Source organism: Muntiacus reevesi, chromosome 15 (genome assembly GCF_963930625.1).
Source record: "Muntiacus reevesi chromosome 15, mMunRee1.1, whole genome shotgun sequence".
NCBI classification, from domain to species: domain Eukaryota; kingdom Metazoa; phylum Chordata; class Mammalia; order Artiodactyla; family Cervidae; genus Muntiacus; species Muntiacus reevesi.
The window spans coordinates 55,082,054-55,101,433 of NC_089263.1; the positions used below are offsets into that span (position 1 = coordinate 55,082,054).

Below are 19,380 nucleotides of genomic sequence, written 5' to 3' on the forward strand. Positions count from 1 at the left end.
CATGGACAGAGGAACCTGACAGACTATATAGTCCACTGGATCATAAAGAGCTGGACATGACTGAGTGTGCATGTGTGTGCATGCGTGTGTGCATGCGTGTGTGCATGCGCGCACAATGCTGAATGCAGGGGCTGAGCCCTCCCTCCCACCTCCTGCCACTTCCTCAAACCTCACCTCCAGGGGGAGACCTCCCTCTGACCAGTGTCCCCATCCTGCCCAATGCCCCATGGCCCCTGTCTGTTAGGACCCCCTAAGATATAAGGCGACCTGAGAAGTGCTGGAGTTTTAAGGGTTTGCCTGATACCCAGCCCCATCCCAAATGCACCCAAGCATCTTTCTGTTCCATCCCATCCTAGACTGCCTGCGTGCCCTCTGGCTCCCGGTCAGCAAAGGCATTTTGCAGTCAGGGTTTTCCTGACTGTGCGCTGAGTCCTCCTCGGCCACTTCCCCGACCCCAAGGCTGAACATCCCCAGTCTGGGAGGATGCAGGCTTCCTTCAGGATTTCTTCAGGATCTCTGCAGCAAGACAGCACGAGACTCTAGTGAGCACTGCTGGGCTGGACCCCGGGGATTTGCTGTGTGTACCAGGCAAGTCCCTTCCCCTCTCTGGACCTGTTTTCCCACCTGAACCAGGAAGGAGGTGGCAAGAAGCAGCTGGGTCCCCCAAACCCGTGGCTGGAAGGTGCTACTTGGCAGACTCGGCCTCTTCAGGAAGACACTGGGACTTACTGGTTCCATAGAAAGCCAAGATCTAAGAGCCAGAAAGGCCACCAAGGGTTACAAGGCTGGGAACCCAAGGCCCCAGAGGTGCAAGCCCACCTGGAGCCAGGCCTGGGACCAGCGCTCTCGCCACCCGCCCCGCTGCTTATCTAGCAAAGGCTAGATAAAGGCTAGATAACCTTTGATCGCCATTAAGCCTCTCCTAGAGGAGGCCCGAGCAGGCTCTTCAGCAAGGTCACCTGCTCTGGTGCCATCTGAGTGGCTTTAATCACGCGGGGGAAGACAGTACCTACGAGCTACTGCGCGTGCTCACTCAGTCATAACTGGTTCTTTGCGACCCCATGGACTGCAGCCCACCAGGCTCCTCTGTCCTTGGGATTCTCCAGGCAAGAATACTGGAGTGGATTGCCATTTCCTTCTCCAGACTGACTGACTTCCATGGAAAAACAGGGTGGTGTCAATCAGAGAGACTCAGACCTGGAAAAAGTGCCCTAAGTGCCGATCATCAGCGGTCTCACCTGCAGCACCCAAAACGGGCTGGCGGCTCCTGCCCGGCTCCCCCCAAGTCATGGGAGGGTGGGAGGATGCGGTGGAGGGCACACAGCTGGCTTCCTGCCTCTCAAGTGTGGGGCCTTCGAGAGGGCTGATGATGGCCTCCCTCTGAAACCTGCTCACAGGAGCCAGTATTTAGACAGCTTTCCCTTCGTATCTCAGGCTTTGTAGCCAAATGGGTGGCTTAAGGCATGAAGAGAGTGCCAGGGCACGTTAAGACAAGGCCAGGTGTCAGGAGACTTGTTGAGACCCTGTTTGTGATGATGCTCTGGTTTCTATGGCAACGGAACCAGGAGAGAGAAACCAACGTTGCCTGCTCCGATCACAGCAGCAAGCTGCTCCCTCTCCTCGGGCCGTGGGTCTCTTCTGGTGAATGAAGGACACATGCTCTGGGGCCTTTCAGAAGTCCAAGCCAAAGTGACGCGATCAGGGCTCCGTGTGCCGTGTCCCAGCCCCCGTCCCACCCTCACTGCCACCAGGGGCAGGGCTGAGGACCTCAAGGCCCCCGAGGGGGCTGGTGAAAGAGCCTCCACCCGGCAGGGCGTCGTCGGTGCAACATTTATTGTACCTAAGGAAGCCCTCTGGGCCCGAGGGGGCCTCCCCACCCTGCTCCCCTGGGCCACACAGCTTTGGAGAGAGGGCTCAGATCAAGTGGAGAGTGTCACAGAGCACGGAGGAGGGGCACGGGGCAGCTCTGCAGCGAGGCTGTCCAGCAAAGACAGAATCACCCCGGAAAGCTCTCCAGCCATAGCCTGGAGGCAGGACCAGGGCTTCACTGCCGGCCCCCTTGCCTTCCACCAACCACCCCAAGTTCTGCCCTGGCCCCGCCTCCCGGCCCCAGGAATGGAGCTTTCTGCCATTCCCAATGGCAGAGCCGGTCTGGGCTCTCCTCATCCAAGTGAAAGCCAACATGGTTCTTCTGCTCGACACATCTGTCCTCTGCTCTGGGCAAAGCTCTGGTTCAGAGACCGCTGAGAGCCCGGCGGCTCCCAGCCACGTCTGTCCCCGGGTCCCCTGGATTTGGGGACACCGCTGTCCTGAGACTCAGTGAAACGTCTGAGGAGCCGCTCCTCCCCCGCGTGCTCTGGTTACTGGGTGTTCTCGTATTTCAGGTATCTGATCAGCCTGCCTGGAAGCGGCAACGTGTCCAGGAGTTTGATGCGGTACTTCCCGATGGCCTTTCGAACTCGCAGCCGGCAAAGATGAGCCAGGGGTCTTGGAGGTTCTGGACAAAGGACAGAAAGAGAGATGCTGACTGGTCGCCTGCACCCGGCAGAGGGTTTGCATCTCTGGCCCCTGGCTTGTGGGAAGCACTTGACCCATGTGGCTGGCTAAGAGAGGAGATGCCCTGACTCCCCCATGCTCACGGTCCCTGCCAACTGAAAAGGTGTCATCCTTCACCCATCTGCACAGCCCAAGAAAGGAGGACGGCAGGTTTGCTGTTGTTGTTTAGTTGCTGACTAAACAACTCTTTTGTGACCCCCACGGATGGTGCCCCACCAGGCTCCTCTGTCCAAGGGATTTCCCAGGCAAGAATAACACTGGAGTGGGATGCCATTTCCTTCTCCAGGGGATCGTCCTGACCCAGGGATTGAGCTCACGTCTCCTGTGTTGTCAGATGGATTCTTTACCACTGAGCCACCAGGGAAGCCCAAGGAGGGCAGGTACCAAACCCATTTCACAGGTGAGGGCTTAGCAAGAATCACGCCTGGCATTAGAGCTTGTCCTGGGCTCCCTCCTCTATGGGTCAGCCCAGACCCCGCCCTTCCACACAGCCTCAGCAAATACGACCTCCTAAGTGACCCCATGCATCCAATTCAGCTCTGGGTTCTCGGAGGTGCAGAGAAGTCAGGATCACGGGCAGGGACTGAGCAGGTCCCAGAATCCTACCGGGCTGCCTCTTCCAGGAGGCCCCCAGGGATACTGCATTCAGTGGAGATTTCTCAGCTAAGGGGTGGGGGGCGGAGAGAGGGGGGTAAGAACTGGTCCTGATGCATCTAGTAATGGGGTAATTAATTTCAGCTCTGGGAACAGGGTAGGCATTTGCTGAATTAAAGAATGCCATCCATTCATTCATTCAACACACACACGCTGACCCCTTCACTGTGCTTGGCCCTGTGCTTCGGACAGAGACGCAGGGGTACCCACTCAGGAGCTTTGGGGAAAGCCTTCCACACCAGATGGTGCATCTGAGAAGCATCTAATGGGTGGGTAGGAATTTTCCAGGTGAGGGAGGGCAGTCCAAGCAGGGGAAGCGACAGTGCCAAGCCAAAGAGACCGCCCAGGGGAGATGGAAATGCAGAGGGAACGTGGGGGAGGGTGGAGAGGCCAGGGCGGCCCAGCACTGCCTCTCTAGCTGCCCCATCAGGGCATTTCTGCCACTTCCACTGATCTCAGGACAGAGTCTGCCCTGGGAAGCAGAGCCCCTTTCTCAGCAGAGCAAAGGTTGAGCTTGTGGGAAGGCAAAAGGCTGCTGGTGGGCAGAGGACACGGGGCCTCCAAGGCTGGCATCCTGGCTGGCTTTGGAGTCTCTGATATCAACACCACAGCATTAAATGAAAGTCAGTCAGTCAGTTCAGTCACTCAGCTGTGTCCGTCTCTTTGTGACCCCATGGACTACAGCACGCCAGGCCTCCTGTCCTAGGGCTTGCTCAAACTCATGTTCATTGAGTCAGTGATACCATCCAACCATCTCATCCTCTGTCATCCCCTTCTCCTCCCGCCTTCAATCTTTCCCAGCATCAGGTTATTTTCCAAAGAGTCAGTTCTTCGCATCAGGTGGCCAAAGTGTTGGCGTTTCAGCTTCAGCATCAGTCCTTCCAATGAATATTCAGGACTGATTTCCTTTAGGATGGACTGGTTTGATCTTCTTGCAGTCCAAGGGACTCTCAAGAGTCTTCTCCAACACCATAGTTCAAAAGCATCAATTCTTTGGCGCTCAGCTTTCTGTATAGTTCAACTCTCACATCCATACATGACTACTGGAAAAATCACAGTTTTGACTAGATGGACCTTTGTTGTCGAAGTAATGTCTCTGCTTTTTAATATGCTGTCTAGCTTTTGAAAGGTTGGTCATAACTTTTCTTCCAAGGAGCAAGTGTCTTTTAATTTCATGGCTGCAGCCACCATCTGCAGGGATTTTGGAGCCCAAAAAATAAAGTCTCTCACTGTTTCCATTGTTTCCCTATCTATCTGCCATGAAGTGATGGGACCGGATGACATGATCTCAGTTTTCTGATGCTGAGTTTTAAGACAACTTTTTCACTCTCCTCTTTCACTTTCATCAAGAGGCCCTTTAGTTCTTCTTCGTTTTCTGCCATAAAGGTGGTGTCATCTGCATAACTGGGGTTATTGATATTTCTCTGGCAATCTTGATTCCAGCTTGTGCTTCTTCCAGCCCAGCGATTCTCATGATGTACTCTGCATATAAGTTAAATAAGCAGGGTGCAATATACAGCCTTGACGTACTCCTTTTCCTATTTGGAACCAGTCTGTTGTGCCATGTCCAGTTCTAACTGTTGCTTCCTGACCTGCATACAGGTTTCTCAGGAGGCAGGTCAGGTGGTCTGGTATTCCCATCTCTTTCAGAATTTTCCACAGTTTATTGTGATCCACACGGTCAGAGGCTTTGGCGTAGTCAATAAAGCAGAAATAGATGTTTTTCTGGAATTCTCTTGCTTTTTTGATGTTCCAGCGGATGTTGACAGTTTCATCTGTGGTTCCCCTGCCTTTTCTAAATTCAGCTTGAACATCTGGAAGTTCATGGTTCATGTATTGCTGAAGCCTGGCTTGGAGAATTTTGAGCATTACTTTGCTAGCGCGTGAGATGAGTGCAATTGTGTGGTAGTTTGAGCATTCTTTGGCATTGCCTTTCTTTGGGATGGAATGAAAACTGACCTTTTCCAGTCCTGTGGCAACTGCTGAGTTTTCCAAATTTTGCTGGCATACTGAGTGCAGCACTTTCACAGCATCATCTTTCAGGATTTGAAATAGTTCAACTGGAATTCCATCACCTCCACTAGCTTTGTTCATAGTGATGCTTCGTAAGGCCCACTTGACTTCACATTCCAGGATGTCTGGCTCTAGGTGAGTGATCACACCATCATGATTATCTGGGTCATGAAGGTCTTTTTTGTGTTGTTTGTTTGTGTATTCTTGCCACCTCTTTTTAATATCCTCTGCCTCTGTTGGGTCCATACTATTTCGTCCTTTATTGTGCCCATCTTTGCATGAAATGTTCCCTTGGTATCTCTAATTTTCTTGAAGAGATCTCTGGTCTTTCCCATTCTATTGGTTTCTTCTATTTCTTTGCACTGATCACTGAGGAAGGCTTTCTTATCTCTCCTTGCTATTCTTTGGAACTCTGCATTCAGATGGGGTATATCTTTCCTTTTCTCCTTTGCCTTTAGTGTCTCTTCTTTTCACAGCTATTTGTAAGGCCTCCCCAGACAACCATTTTGCCTTTTTGCATTTCTTTTTCTTGGGGATGGTCTTGATCACTGCCTCCTGTACAATGTCATGAACCTCTGTCCATAGTTCTTCAGGCACTCTATCAGATCTAATCCCTTGAATCTTTATCACTTCCACTGTATAATCGTAAGGGATTTGATTTAGGTCATATCTGAATGGTCTAGTGGTTTTCCCTTCTTTGGAGTCTCTGATACCAACAATAGCATTAAATTAAGAAGCACCTGGGAAAGTGTTTCACAGATGGAGGGCGGGCTTTAAAGTAATCAAAAGAGGTATCGGTTAAGAACTCTTTGTTCTTCCTATTAATAAATGTTCATAGCACAATAAAGGGTTCTGCAATTTTTTCCTCCGGGGACAGTTTAGTTGTAAATTACCCTTCCCAGGCAGGGCAGGTCCAGGAGAAAGTGAGAGTTGGGATTCTAAGCAAGAACTGCTTTACTCTCTAGTGGCCTCTAGTGGCCAGTCCCAGTGACAGCAACCATTTATGAATTTAATGAATGTTTCATTGAGAAACTGGAGCTCCCAGCCAGTAAGCAAGTCAATACCACCCTCCTCCCTGTGTCGCCCCCGCTGCCTGGGTCTCTCTCTCCACCCACCCCTCCATCGCCTGCCCAGTAACTTTATCAAGGGCCTCAATTCCAGTGCTCCCAGGCATTTGTGCAAATGGAAAATCCTACCAGAAAGTTTAGACTTAAAGGGGCCCCAGGATCAAGGAGGAACTCGGCAAGACAGGGCACTGGTCTGTGGGACACCTGGACAGGTAATGAGGCAGCATTCTCACCTGGGGCAACAGCAGCTGCGGTGAGATAAAAATAACTTTCTGAGAGTCAGCCTCTGTGCTCCGTGATCCGACAAACAGCCGGAGACAGGACTGTGCCCTTCAGACCCAGAGGAAACCCTGGGGCAGTTGGGTCTCCTACTGGGGACAGGCATGTCCTCAGTATCAGCTGCAACACCAACTTCAACTGCTCTGATGCCTCACCTGCCCAGGCAAGCTCCACAACTCCTTAGAGGGATTTCCAGCCTGACTCAGCGAGGCCACCTCATCTACACTGCACACAGCTGTTGGAACATGGCCAAAGCCCACCTCACTGCGCCGGGCACATCCCACCTGCAAATATCCCAGGCTGGCAGAGCTGGAGAAGCCGGACATTGAGCACGTCCAGCTTGCTCTGTTTGGACAGGGGCCCTAAGGTCCAGAGGGGAGTCCTGCCCACGATCACCCAGCAAGCCCCTGGTTCCAGAGCTCTGGGGGCCTGCCTCCTAGACCAGTGCTGCTCTGGGGGTGCCCTGGGAGCATGTTGAAATGTACACGTTTAGGCCCCGCCCCAGACCTGCCAGGCTAGACTCTGCATTTTAAATAAGATGCTCAGGTGCTTCGTGTGCATTTTACAGTTTGAGGTGCCTGAGCCCATCACTCCCTCCTCCACCCATCACACGGCTTCCCAGTGGCCCACAAACCTGGACAGCTTACGCCCCCCGGGAGCTGGGGTTTTTGTTTAAAACACCCTGGAAAGGTTAAGTGGATCAAACCTCGATTTGAATCCCCACTCTGCCAGTAACTAATGATGAGACATTTTGCCCAAGTGACAGGCTCTGTGAAGGTAGGTCTCCTCATGTACCAAATGGAGTCACGGAGACACTGGATGTGACACTCAGCTCACGGCCTGGCATGAGAAGGTGCTCATCAAATGTCAGGAGCAGTCACAGGCCCCCGAGTCCCGGGCCTGAGTCAGGCAGGGGGATCTGCCAGCAGCAGCAGCAGTGACAGCCCGTACCTGCCTTCTCCTTGATGACAGCCCAGTCCTCGAAGCTGTCAATATGCTCCTTCAGCCGTGAGCAGAGCTGCACGTTGCCCACGTAGTCCAGGAGGACGTCGATGATGGGCCCGGCCCAGCGGCTCACTTCCGGGGCCGACAGGAACTCGCAGAACTGAAAAAGAACACACGCCAGCGCTGGGACGCCCAGGACCAAGAGCACTACCTCAGCAAGCTCATCCTACAGGTGGGAACCTACAGCCAGCGAGGGCAGGGGACACGTCTGAGCACAGACACCATGCGTGCCCAGGGCAGAATCCAGTTCTCCAGATCCACACCTCTCTCTCATCAACACAGGCCTCTGCTGCCAAAGATGGGAGGTGGGCAGCTTGGGCCCCTCTAAGCCTCAACCTCCTTGTCTAGAAAATGGGTATATGACACTCACTTGAAGGGGTTTTTATGAGAATTAAGGTAGTATAAACATAAACTTCTTTGCATATAGAAGATGGCCCATAAGAGATGCCATTAGCCATTGTTAATATCTCTAAGAGAAGAGTGTTTCTAACTTCCTTTTTAAAGATTTTTTTTTTTTTTTTGTGCCTATGGTGGGTTTTTGTCGCTGCACGCAGGATTTCTCTAGTTGCAGCAGGCGGGGGCTACTCTTCATTGCGGTCTGCAGGCTTCTCCCTGTGTTGGCTTCTCCTATTGCACAGGGTCTAGGCACGCAGGCTTCTGTAGTTGCAGGCTTAGTTGCTCGGTGGTATGTGGATCTTCTGGGACCAGTGATGGAACCAGTGTCCCTTGCAGTGTAAGGTGGATTCTTAGTCATTGGACCAGTAGGGAAGCACCTCTAACTTCCTGTTCATCGGACTTTGATTTATTAAGTCATCACCATAGGCAGGTCTTGCTTCTGGGGTCACTGACTTTCTGCAGCTCACCAGCTCTTCTAGTAGGCCTGCTCTCACCTCTACCCGGATCTTGGTCCATCACCATCATATTCCAAGTGTAGGTTTGCTGGGGGTGGTGAACCCCTCAGTTTTGCAGAGTTCCCCACCAATCGCCTGCCCAACTGTTCTCTCCCCAATACAGTGGACCTAAGTGCTCCTGCGAACCGCTAAGTCCTGCTGCCTCTAAAGCATGTTAACCACCGAGTTTCTACGGCCTCCAAAGGGTGCTAAACGCCAGCTCACACGGCCTCCAAAGTGCACTAACCGTTAGTCCACACTGCCTCCAATCCTGTTCACCACCTTGGGAGTCTCCAGCTGCCTCCCAAGTGCAGTCCACCCTGCGGAGGGTCCGCCCTGCCTCCAGAGCTGGCGAGCCACCAGTCCCCCCAGCCTCGGGAGCCCGCTGGCCCTGGCCGCAGTCCCCGCGGCGCGCCCCCTTACCTGGACCGCGCTGGGCGCCTTGTCCGAGGCGGGCGCATCATTGAACCTGTTGGAGGGCGGCGGGGCGGGCGGGTGCGGGCCGTTGCCGTACAGGCACGAGAAGCAGGGCTCGCCGTTGCAGCCGAGGTCCATGAGGAACTTGAGCAGCGACAAGCACTTCATGGCGAACATGATGGTGGCGGGGAAGGCGGTGGGGTGCGTGGCGATGTAGGCGTCGATGTTGGCGCCGTGGTCCAGCAGCAGCTGCATGGTGCGCAGGCAGCCGTGTCGGATGGCCACGAGCAGGGGGCTGATGACGTCGCGGTTGGGGTCGGCGCCGGCCAGCAGCAGCAGCTCGGTGGCGTACACGTTGTTGTTGACCACCGCAAAGTAGAGCGCCGAGCTGCGCCGGTCCTCGTACAGGCGCGCGCGCTCGGGCGCCAGCGGCGCGTTCACGTCGAAGCGCGCCCCAAGCAGGGCCTCGAGCACCTCGTCGTTGTTGCGCTCGGCCGCCAGGTGCAGCGGGCTGATGCCGCTGCGGCGCACGCGCGTGCGGCTGGTCACGGGCAGCAGCATCTGCACGATCCTGCGGGCGAGGCGGGCACGCGCGGGTCACGGCACCGGATCCGCCGGCAGGGGGCGCCGAGGGGCCCAGGCTCGGCCGCTCGCAACCACTGCGTGGGAGCGGCAGGGCCCACCAGCAGGGGGCGCCGTGGAGACGGCCAGTCTCAACAATTACCACTTGAGGGAGAGGGGTCCGCTTTACAGACAGGGAAACTGAGGCTCAGAGAGCTTCCACCACGTTCTCAAAATCTCAGAGCCGGTAACGAGTGGAGCTGGGCTTCAAACCCAGAACCCCTAAAGTTAGTGCGAAGTGAAAGTCGCTCAGTCGTGTCCGACTCTTTTGCTACCCCATTAAAGTCCATGGAATTCTCCAGGCCAGAATAACTGGAGTGAGTAGCCTTTCCCTTCTCCAGGGGATCTTCCCAACCCAGGGCTCGAACACAGGTCTCCCACACTGCAGGCGGATTCTTTACCAACTGAGCCACAAGCCTCCAAAGTCTGAGCCCTTTAAAAACCTCAGCCAGACCGGACTGCAGTTTCAAGAATCTCTTGCTGACTTCTTTAAGGCTAAGGGGGATTGCCCACTCCCATTTCAGTTTTCTAGAGGAATTGACTGGAAGGCCCCCCGACCTAGAGTGGGAAAACATGATGAAGTGGTGCTAGTCCCTGCCCTGCCTAGGTCTGTGGGGGCTTGGGGGGCGAGGACAGCCCTATCCAAGGGTTCACTATGTGCCCGGACACCGTCCAAAGGCTTTACAAGCATTATTTGGTTTAATCTCCACAACAGCCGATCAAGTATGTCTCGTCATTCCCAGTTTTTTTCAGATGAGAAAAATCAATGCTCAGTGATGTTAGGGGTCTTGCCCAGGCCATATGTGGGGAGGGGAGACACAAACCAGGACTTGTCCCCGCCTCTGACTCCAGGGCCGAGCTATGCTGTATCTGTTTTGCTGCCGTGAGAACTTGGGGGAGCCACCAGGTTCTGGGGGAACAGGAGGGGACACACGTGTCTGTCCCAAGCACTCCTGCCCCCGGCCCCGGTCAGCCCCCCGTGACATGAGGTCGCCTCCCCTGTCTGGTGACTCTCAGTGCCTCTTCCCCCGAAGGCTGATTCTAGCCTCTCCCAGGCAGGCTGCCCTGCCTATGGCCTGGAAAGGGTGATCAGCTGTGGCTGAGGCTGGAGATTCCTGCGTGTCCTGACTGTGGTCTCTCCTGTTGCATCAGGAGAGATTCTGTTGACTGTTGGCAGCAGTCAACCTACAGTAATCTCTCATAATTATCCTCCCAACAGCCCTATGAGGTGTGCACTAGTATTAATCTCACTTACAGACGAGGAAACAGAAGCCCAGAGAGGGTAAGTGACTTGCCCTGGGACACACAGCCAGTAGTAGGTGATGGAGGCAGGATTTGAACCCAGGTAGTCTGATTACCCCTAGCGCAGCTGTCTCCAACTTTTTTGGTACCAGGGACTAGCTTCATGGAAGACAGTTTTTCCATGAACTGGGGAAGGAGGGGTTGGTTTCAGAATGATTCAAGCGTATTCTATTTATTGTGCACTTTATTTCTATTGTTATTGCATCAGCTCCATCTCAGATCATCAGGCAGTAGATCCCGGAGGCTGGGGACCCTTCTCCTAGAGTGAGAGCCACACTCTTAGCCACTCCCCTCCTTCTTGTGTAGCTAGTGGTCAGGTGACAGCTGCTATGTCACAGGGCTTTGAATTCCTTACAATGCATTAACTTGCCTGACCCATTTTACCTTCACTGCATCCCAGTGGGGCTGCCCAACTGTGTCTGTCGGCCTTCTTTGTAACAGAGGGGGCTCAGAGAGATGAAGCGACTGATCAAAGGCCATAAAACCATTCTGGGGCTTGACCCCAGGACTCCTGACCTCTTGTGTTTGCTCTCTTCCCCTAAAGCCCTGCCACCTGCCAAGCTCTTGCCGCTGACATGATTCCAGACCCTAATTCCCCCAACTCCTGCTGACTGGTGACCTCGGGTGGGCTTCGAGGGGGTGACCATGGCAGGGCAAGCAGGTGCACCAAGCCTGTTTCCAAGCCTCTCTGCCTCTTGGCACTTGGGCTCCCCGGGCTTCTGGCTTCCTGGAAATCTGATGCCAGGGATCTCCCGTTAGGATCTCGGTGGAAAGTATTATTAATGGTTAGTGACGCAGTGTTTGCTTAAAATCTGCCTCTCAAACCTCAAAAGGAAATTCACACACCCAGGGGGGCTAATTGCCTCCTAATTTCTCTTTGTGCAGGCTTAGGAGTCCTGACCTCGCTCTGTAGAGGTGCTGGTCAAAGGCGGGGCCAGGGCCTCACCCTGGACCGCAGCCATCGCTGACAAATGCTCTGTAACAGCCGTAACGTGCCCAACCACGGGAAAAACAGCAAGGGGGACTGCCCGGGGCTGCTGGCCAGATGGGCTCATATCTGGCAGGTCACAGCTGGTCTCCAGTGGCCCTGTGTCAAATCAAGGGAAAGTGGCAGAAATGTGGGAACGTGACTGGAGGCAGCCTAGGTCCCAGAAGCATCATCTTAATAGCAGTGAAATCATCTAATTGTTGTACACTTCTGGAGGACGTGGCCAAGCTGAGAGTCAGCGTGTCATGCTGTGTGGGGTCTGGAGATCAGCTTCCCATTTTACAGAGGGTGAAACTGAGACCCGAATGTGGGGGTGGGGGGAGGAAAGAGTGAGGTTGGCCTGGAGGTGGATGGCAAAGCCCAGGCAGAATGAAGGTGGTGGTTGCCCCACTGCACGTCACTGTTCCTCTCCCCAGCCCAGCTGGTGGGAAGAAGGCAGAAGGATGAAGGCTGGGACCTTCCCACTTCTCCCACAGGCAGGTCCTGGGACCATAGGAGCTCAAAATGCAACTTAAGTAGAAAGCAAAGGTGCCCGTTGTCTGGTACAAGTTTTGGTGTCTGGGAGGCCCAGCGTCCCATCTGCCTCTTCTTTTCCCAGCACGGAGGCTGCACCCACCAGCTCAGCCTCCTGGGTCACCAGGTCACGGTGGTGTGACCTTTGCCAGTATTCAGTGTAAATTTGACCATGGACTTGACTTTCACAAGGGAACCAGCTGCCCACAAATGGCTCTGCTCCCAGTAGCACTGGGCAGCGGTGTGTCAACCCAGCTGTGCATATGTGTGTGTGTGTGTGTGTGTGCGCGTGTGTGTGTGTTGGGGGGATTATCTCTCCTCTGAGGCTGTATGCAGCCAGAAAAGACTCCACAGGGGAGAATATGCCTGAGGGCGTCCCCAAGGGCACAGTGGAACTTCTGCCCATGAGGGTCACTCTAGGGGGAAGTCTGCAGCTTTTTTCCCGGGAGCTAGAGCAGGGAAGCAGTTTTCCCAGAAAGAGTTTTAAGGGGCTTGCAAAGGTAATATTAATTAGAAGTAAAAGGGAAAGTATATTTAAAAAGTATATTTAAAAATGAGCAGGGAAGCAGTTTTCCCAGAAAGAGTTTTAAGGGGCTTGCAAAGGTAATATTAGTTAGAAGTAAAAGGGAAAGTATATTTAAAAATGGCCAGAAGTAAGGTCCAAAGGCAAGTCAGTGTTATATGTCAGCCACAAAATTGAGTCTAAGATACTGGTTCTCTCCTGGGATGCCTCATAAAATCATCTGCAGCCCCAGCCCCAACCCAGATTTCTTACGAGATCTCTGAGGCTGGGGCCCAAGCCTCAGGGGTTTAAGAGTTTTCCGGGGATCCAATGTGTAGCCAAAGTTGAGAACCAGTGGTTGCAGTGCTATTCTAAATTCAGTTTAAAGGAAACTTGGGCCATCTGCTCTTGTCTAATACCAACAGTTTCTTAATAAATCGATCTTTGGTGCTAGCTTCCCTGGTGGCTCAGATAGTAAAGACTCTGCCTGCAGTATGGGAGACCTGGGTTTGATTCCTGGGTCGGGAAGATCCCTTAGAGAAGGAAATGGCAAACCAGTCCAGTATTCTTGCCTGGAAAATCCCATGGACGGAGGAGCCTGGCGGGCTTCAGCCCACAGGGTCCCAAAGAATCAGGACACGGCTGAGCGACTTCACTTTCTTTCACTTGATGCTGAGTTTTAATCTCAAAAGTTGCCTTTGCTAAACTGGAAATGAAATCTAAGAAAAAAGTTTATCTTGGAGGTGCCTAAGACTTTGGGGGCTTGGGGGCTTCTTTCTCAGCCACACCTAAATGTCACGCCCTGCAGTAAACGCGCTGAATTCACCATCTGGCGAACATGGACCCCAGCTGCTGCAGCCACTTTCCGTGCCCTGGACCGGCAGGGTGAACTGTCGGGTGGCTGAGTGTGGAAAGCCTAGAGAATGTCACAGCAGATCCCCGGGCAGCCAAGGAAGGACGGCATGGGGAAGGCCAGATGCCACATGCCCGGGGGCGAGTGCAGCGCTGGGGCCTTGCCTGGCCGGGGGCCCTGACAGGAGACAGAAGCTGTTGGGAACCTGGTTTTCCCCCTTTGTAGGGCAGCCCTCAAACTGCGGCCTGGTCCCTCTCGCTCTTGGGGTCCAGAGGAACCTGGGGTTGGAGAACAGAGGGTGAACAACCAGAGAAATGGCTTTGGGCGTCAACACGAGCCTAAAGCAGGAGACTTTTGGGGAGAATACATCATTCACATAGGTGGTTCCAGAGAGGCCCAGCCTTGCTCCCTGGCCAGCCTTAGGCACGCCCAGGGCTCCTTCAAACTTTCCACCAGCTGGGGCCAGACTGCTGGCACCTGGGCCCACCTGAAGGCATCGGGTGTGACTGAGGGATGCCAAGTGACAGTCCCAGCTCTGCCACACTCTGGCACGCCACTTCCCATCTCTGACCTCCGGTCCCTCCTCTGCAAAATCAGGCTTGGATTATATCAGTGGTCCCCCTAAAGGTCTAACTGAACTGTATCTGGTTGGCTGGGAGCTCTTCAGAGATAAAGGCATGGGCTCCTTCTCTCCTGGAGATTCTGGTTTTGTGTGTCTGGGAGGCGTCATTTAAAAAATAGCCCAGAGTGACCATGCCGTATAGGCAGGTTTGGAGAGCCAGTGGACTTCTCTCTCTCTCCCTCTGGATCTTTCTAGAGTCAGACTAAGATAAACCATGTTTGTTGACTGCTGCTGGATCTTTCTGGAACTGAAGAGCGAGATGCTCTCTTGCCCGTCACCTCTGCCTGACTTGAGTTGCTTTTGTCCTTCCACTGGCTTCACAGAAAAATGATGGAATTTACCCTTTCTACATGAGAGAGAACACAGACCCAGCGAACACCTACTGTATGCTGCACTCTGCTGGCCGCTTTATACACACATGTATCCATTTCTCTAGTCCCCACAACAGCCCCGCCCCCAGGCAGTATGACTACTTCATATTTTACAGAGGAGGGAATTGAGGCTCAGAAAGGTTAAGCAACTTCCCCAAGGCCTCAGTAGGAATTCAAACCCACATCTGTCTGCCTCATAGCCTGCTATGCGTCCCAGAGAAGGCAGGTCTCCCATGTGCATGGATGGGGCGGGGAGGCATCCTTGGCTGGCCATTTGTGTGAGTATCTGCAGAGCAGGGCCTGGAGCTCTGAGGGTCAGCTCTGTCTCCCGTGTCTCCTCCGTTCCATTCCCCAGAGTGTCATTCTCACCCCCATGTCCCTGAGCGGAGACCACCCACACCCCCCAGCATGCACAATCTTCTCCCTGTTGGGGACAGGGCTGCATTTCCTGAAGTGTGTCATCTGGGGTACAGGAGATGGGATTATAGGTGAGAAGGGTTTTTTTTTCTTATTATTAATTGTAAATTGGTAATATGAACAATTTAATCATGTGATAAATGTTTCCTTTTGAAAATAAATTCATTTGAAATAAAAATGTCTTTAAGGGGCCATACTAAGAAGTGAAGGCATAGACACCTAAAAGCAGGAGGAAAGTCTGTGAATGCTCAGTTTATGGAACACGGGTCGAGTGGAAATTACTGGGCCTACGCATCCTTCACGGTTAGCTGGGGTTCCAGCCCCTGGGCAAGCCTCTCCTGACCCTCCAACTAGTGAAGCGGAAGTTTAACAGCTTGCTCTTCAGGGGAAGGAGGGGGCTCTGATTTCTAACAGTCACCAGTTTCCACGAAGTAAATACTCTCACCAAGGCCGATTTCAGACTACCAAGGTGATCAATCAGCTCACAGAAGTTGCACAGGCCAGGTCTAGCACACCTCTGCTTCTGGCCCACTCTAGTCTTGAGGACCACCACGCAGCTCCGCCCTGCGTGCTTTTTCATTTTCATGAGCGTGTCTCTGTGTGTGTGTGCCTGAGTGCATCTTCTCTCCCACCAGACTGCTCCCCGAGAGCTTTAGCTTCTTTCATCTCTTTCAAAGTACCTAACACATAGTAAGCGCTCAACAAAAACTAGCTATATCAATGGTACTATTTGTATTATCGTAGATGTTCCCCGCATCCTCGCTTACTGCCTGAGAGATTATTTTTGCGTCCCCAACAGAAATATCCCCTGGTCTGGATTCCTATCTGGCTTCCTGTGTGGAATCTGGTAGACGTAAGATTAGGAACAAGTGAGCGCCTGTCATTTACAAGCTGAGTGATCTTGGGCAAGTCACTCAACCTCTCTGTGTCTCAGCTTCTTCATTTTGGAAAAAAAAAAGAAGGTAATCATATCTACCTCAATAGATCTGTTAACGGAATTACGAAAAGTAGAGTTGTTAAAAGGATTAAATATGTTTACAATGTAAAGTGCTGGTAAGCACCACATAAGAGTTTGCTATTGTTGTTGCCGTTGTAAGCATTCACTCTAGCTTGCTAACTGCTGGTGGTGTTCCACTTTTCCACCTAAATCGTGCGCTGGGCCCTGAACTCTCCGGGACCTCGCTACCCCCCCAGTAGGCGGGGCATTAGGAGGAATGGGTGGGGAAAGGGGAGGAGCTGCGGGGCTGGGGGCGGGGCCTGGGCTGACCTGTAGTTACCCTTCTTGGAGGCGATGTGCAGAGGGAGCATGCCGTCCTTGTTGGTCTTATTGGCGTCCGCTCCCTGTGACAGCAGGAACTCCACCACCTCCTCGTGCCCGTTCTTGCAGGCCTCGTAGAGGGCGGACGCGCTGTCACTGGCCTGTGTGTTGATGTCAGCGCCTGGAGAAGGAGAGGAGGATCGGTGAGTGATCAGGCTGGTCACTGTCCTTGATGTAACGCCCACCTCGGGCTGGGCGCTGCTGCCGTAACCACCCTGACACATTGGATCACCCGGAGGACCCCCAGCTCCTTTCTGCTGCACTGAAGCCCCGGGCCGCCAGCCTGAACTGCCATAGTGATGCTGGGGTTTACAGACCATTTACTCTATGCTGGGCCCTCGCTTATTTGGTAAACAATTTGCCTGCAGTTCAGGAGACCCGGGTGGGGAAGATCCCCTGAAGAAGGGAATGGCAACCCACTCCAGTATTCTTGCCTGGGGAATTCCATGGATAATGGAGCCTGGCAGGCAATGGTCCATAGTGTCACAAAGAGGCAGACACGACTGAGCTGCTAAGACACAACATGGAGCTGTACATGTGCTGTCTCTTTGAGTCCACAACATATCCTAACCCCCTGCCATCAGTAACAACTTTGTCTCCGTGTTACAGACAAGAACACTGAAGCACGCATGTGTATGTGTGTGCTAAGGTGCTTCAGTCATGTCCAACTCTTTCTGACCCTATGGACTGTATGTAGCCTGCCTGGCTCCTCTGCCCATGGGATTCTCCAAGCAAGAATACTGGAGTGGCTTGCCATACCCTCTTCCAGGGGATCTTCCTGACCCAGTGATCAAACCTGCATCTCTTATGTCTCTTGCATTGAAGTACAGAGAACCTCTGCAACTGGCCACAGATCCCGCAGCTCATAAAGGAAGAGCCAAAACGTGAACCTAGATGGTCTGATGGCAGAAGCCCTGGCAGATGTTCTGATGGCAGAGACAATGCTCCGAACACTCGTTCCACCTACAATGATCCAGATCCTGCCCTGAGGAAGGCCCTCACAATTCTAAGAGGACACAGAGCCTCCTCATAAAGAAAACCCCCAACAACTTTATTAATTAGGATTTATTTGCTCTTCTCTGCCTGGTGGCTCAGATGGTAAAGAATCTGCCTGCAATGTGGGAGATCTGGGTTCATTCCCTGGGTAGGGAAGATCCCCTGGAGGAGGGCATGGAAACCCACCCCAGTATTCTTGCCTGGAGACTCCCATGGACAGAGGAACCTGGTGGGCTACAGTCCATGCATTCCCAAAGAACTGGAGATGAGTGAAGTGACTGAGCACACATGCAGCATGCCTTCCATTTCAAGGATTAAGAGAGGGATTTATTAACAGGCATGGCTTCTTGTCTCCTCTGAAAGAAACACTACACCGTGCTGCCAGGAGGAGGCATCCGTCTGGTGATGCTCTCCCTTCAGCCCAGTCTCCTACATCTGCTCCATCTCCTGGTGGTGATGGAGAGAGAAGGCAGGGGTTTCTCTGCAGAGAGAAGTGCAGTCTGTTCCCCAGCCCCTATTCTGATAGGAGATGGAACTGAGATAGCAGTGAAATATCGGCAAGGACTGAAATCAGTAGTATCTGTTAAACCACAGATCCCCTCTGGGCAGTCAGCTTATCACAAGCTCTCTGGTAATTTTATTATTTGATGACTGGTTTCTGGTCTAGTGGAAACATCACAGGTTTTCATGACAGATAGCAGCTGAAGTTTCTGCTTCATGCTTTACAAGCTCCATGGCCTCAAACAGCATTTAGGAACCTCAGTTTTCTCATCTGTTGACTGAGAAAAATAGTACCTAGCAACCAGGGTTACTGTGAGGTTATCTATGTAAGATAATAGAATTAAATATCTGCTATAGACAAAAGCATGTATGTCCCCCCCCCCCCCCAGATTCATATGTAACCTAATCCTCAGTGTGATGGTGTTGGGAGGTAGAGCCTCTGGGGTGATTAGGTTATGCGGGTGGAGCCCTCGTCAATGGGATTAGTGTCCTAATAGAAGAGACCAGAGTGCTCCCTTGCCCCTTCCACCATGTGAGGACACAACAAGAAGACGGATGTCTAGGAGGTAGAAACAGGCTCTCATGGGACGCTGAGTCCAACGGCACTTTGATCCTGGACTTCCCAGCCTCCAAAACTGTGAGAAATAAGCCTCTGTTGCCTCTAAGCCATCCAGTCTGTGGTATTCTGTGATAGCCACCTGAGTGGACTAAGACAACCTCCCTACCTGGAAGCTGGCACAGAGAGGGTGCTCAGCAAATACAAGCTCCCCAGGACTAAGGGGCTGGGATGCAGACACTGCTCCTGCCTCCACCCGAGGGAGAGTTGGCGGGTGGCTCCAACACCCCTGAGCTCTGGAAGACTTGCTCCCTGAAAGCCTGGACTCCCACCAGCAAAGCCACCCGCTCACTCAAGAAAAATATTTGGATTTGCAAATGGACTCAGCCCGCAGTGGGAACAGACTCTGACTCAGGGCGTCAGCAGGAGAGCTGGGCAGATGTTCAGTGCTAGCCTGTTCCTCTCACCCGCTGAGCCCTTGGCCCTTTGTCCAGCCTCCTTGCCTGGCTCCCCAGGACCCTGCCTGTGCTCTTTGGCCTCTGGCTGGTCAGTCCAGATTTGTCCCCAGCGGCAACGATGTGCCCTGGGTCTGTTTTCCCAACAGCTTGGGCACGTGCTGAGTAAATGGATGCTTATTCAGGCCAAGTCCCAGGATGGAAATTCTCGAGCCCTGGAGCGGGGTGGTGGAGTGCAAAGAGCATGGAGTTTGGGGTCAGATGATGGCAGTCAGAATCCAGACTTCGATTGTGTCCAATCATTTAATCTCTCTGAGCCTCAGTCTCCTCCACTCCCTACCTCCTAGGCTACAGAGAAAATCCCACGGGCCTGTTCTGTGTTCATGCCTAGCGCAGTGCCTGTCACACAGCAGGTCCTTGAAAGATTATTCCAGCTCAACCCCCAGGTCTGGCTTGCTTCTGGTGTCTGTCTCTAGCAGAAAGG

The 19,380-nt window shown here is 53.0% G+C and overlaps 1 protein-coding gene across 2 annotated transcripts in view; it reads right to left on the bottom strand.

Annotated features, from left to right (window-relative positions):
- Nucleotides 1-1,816: 1,816 nt before the first annotated feature.
- Nucleotides 1,817-19,380, bottom strand: part of ASB2 (ankyrin repeat and SOCS box containing 2) — a 47,813-nt gene continuing 30,249 nt past the window's right edge. For both annotated transcript variants that reach the window (XM_065906728.1, XM_065906729.1), the window contains 4 exons: nt 16,338-16,509; nt 8,888-9,452; nt 7,521-7,674; nt 1,817-2,497 (listed from right to left, as the gene is read on the bottom strand). In XM_065906728.1, the coding sequence (XP_065762800.1) occupies nt 2,361-2,497; nt 7,521-7,674; nt 8,888-9,452; nt 16,338-16,509 (1,028 nt within the window). In that variant the 3' untranslated portion in view covers nt 1,817-2,360. The remainder of the gene's footprint in view (nt 2,498-7,520; nt 7,675-8,887; nt 9,453-16,337; nt 16,510-19,380) is intronic.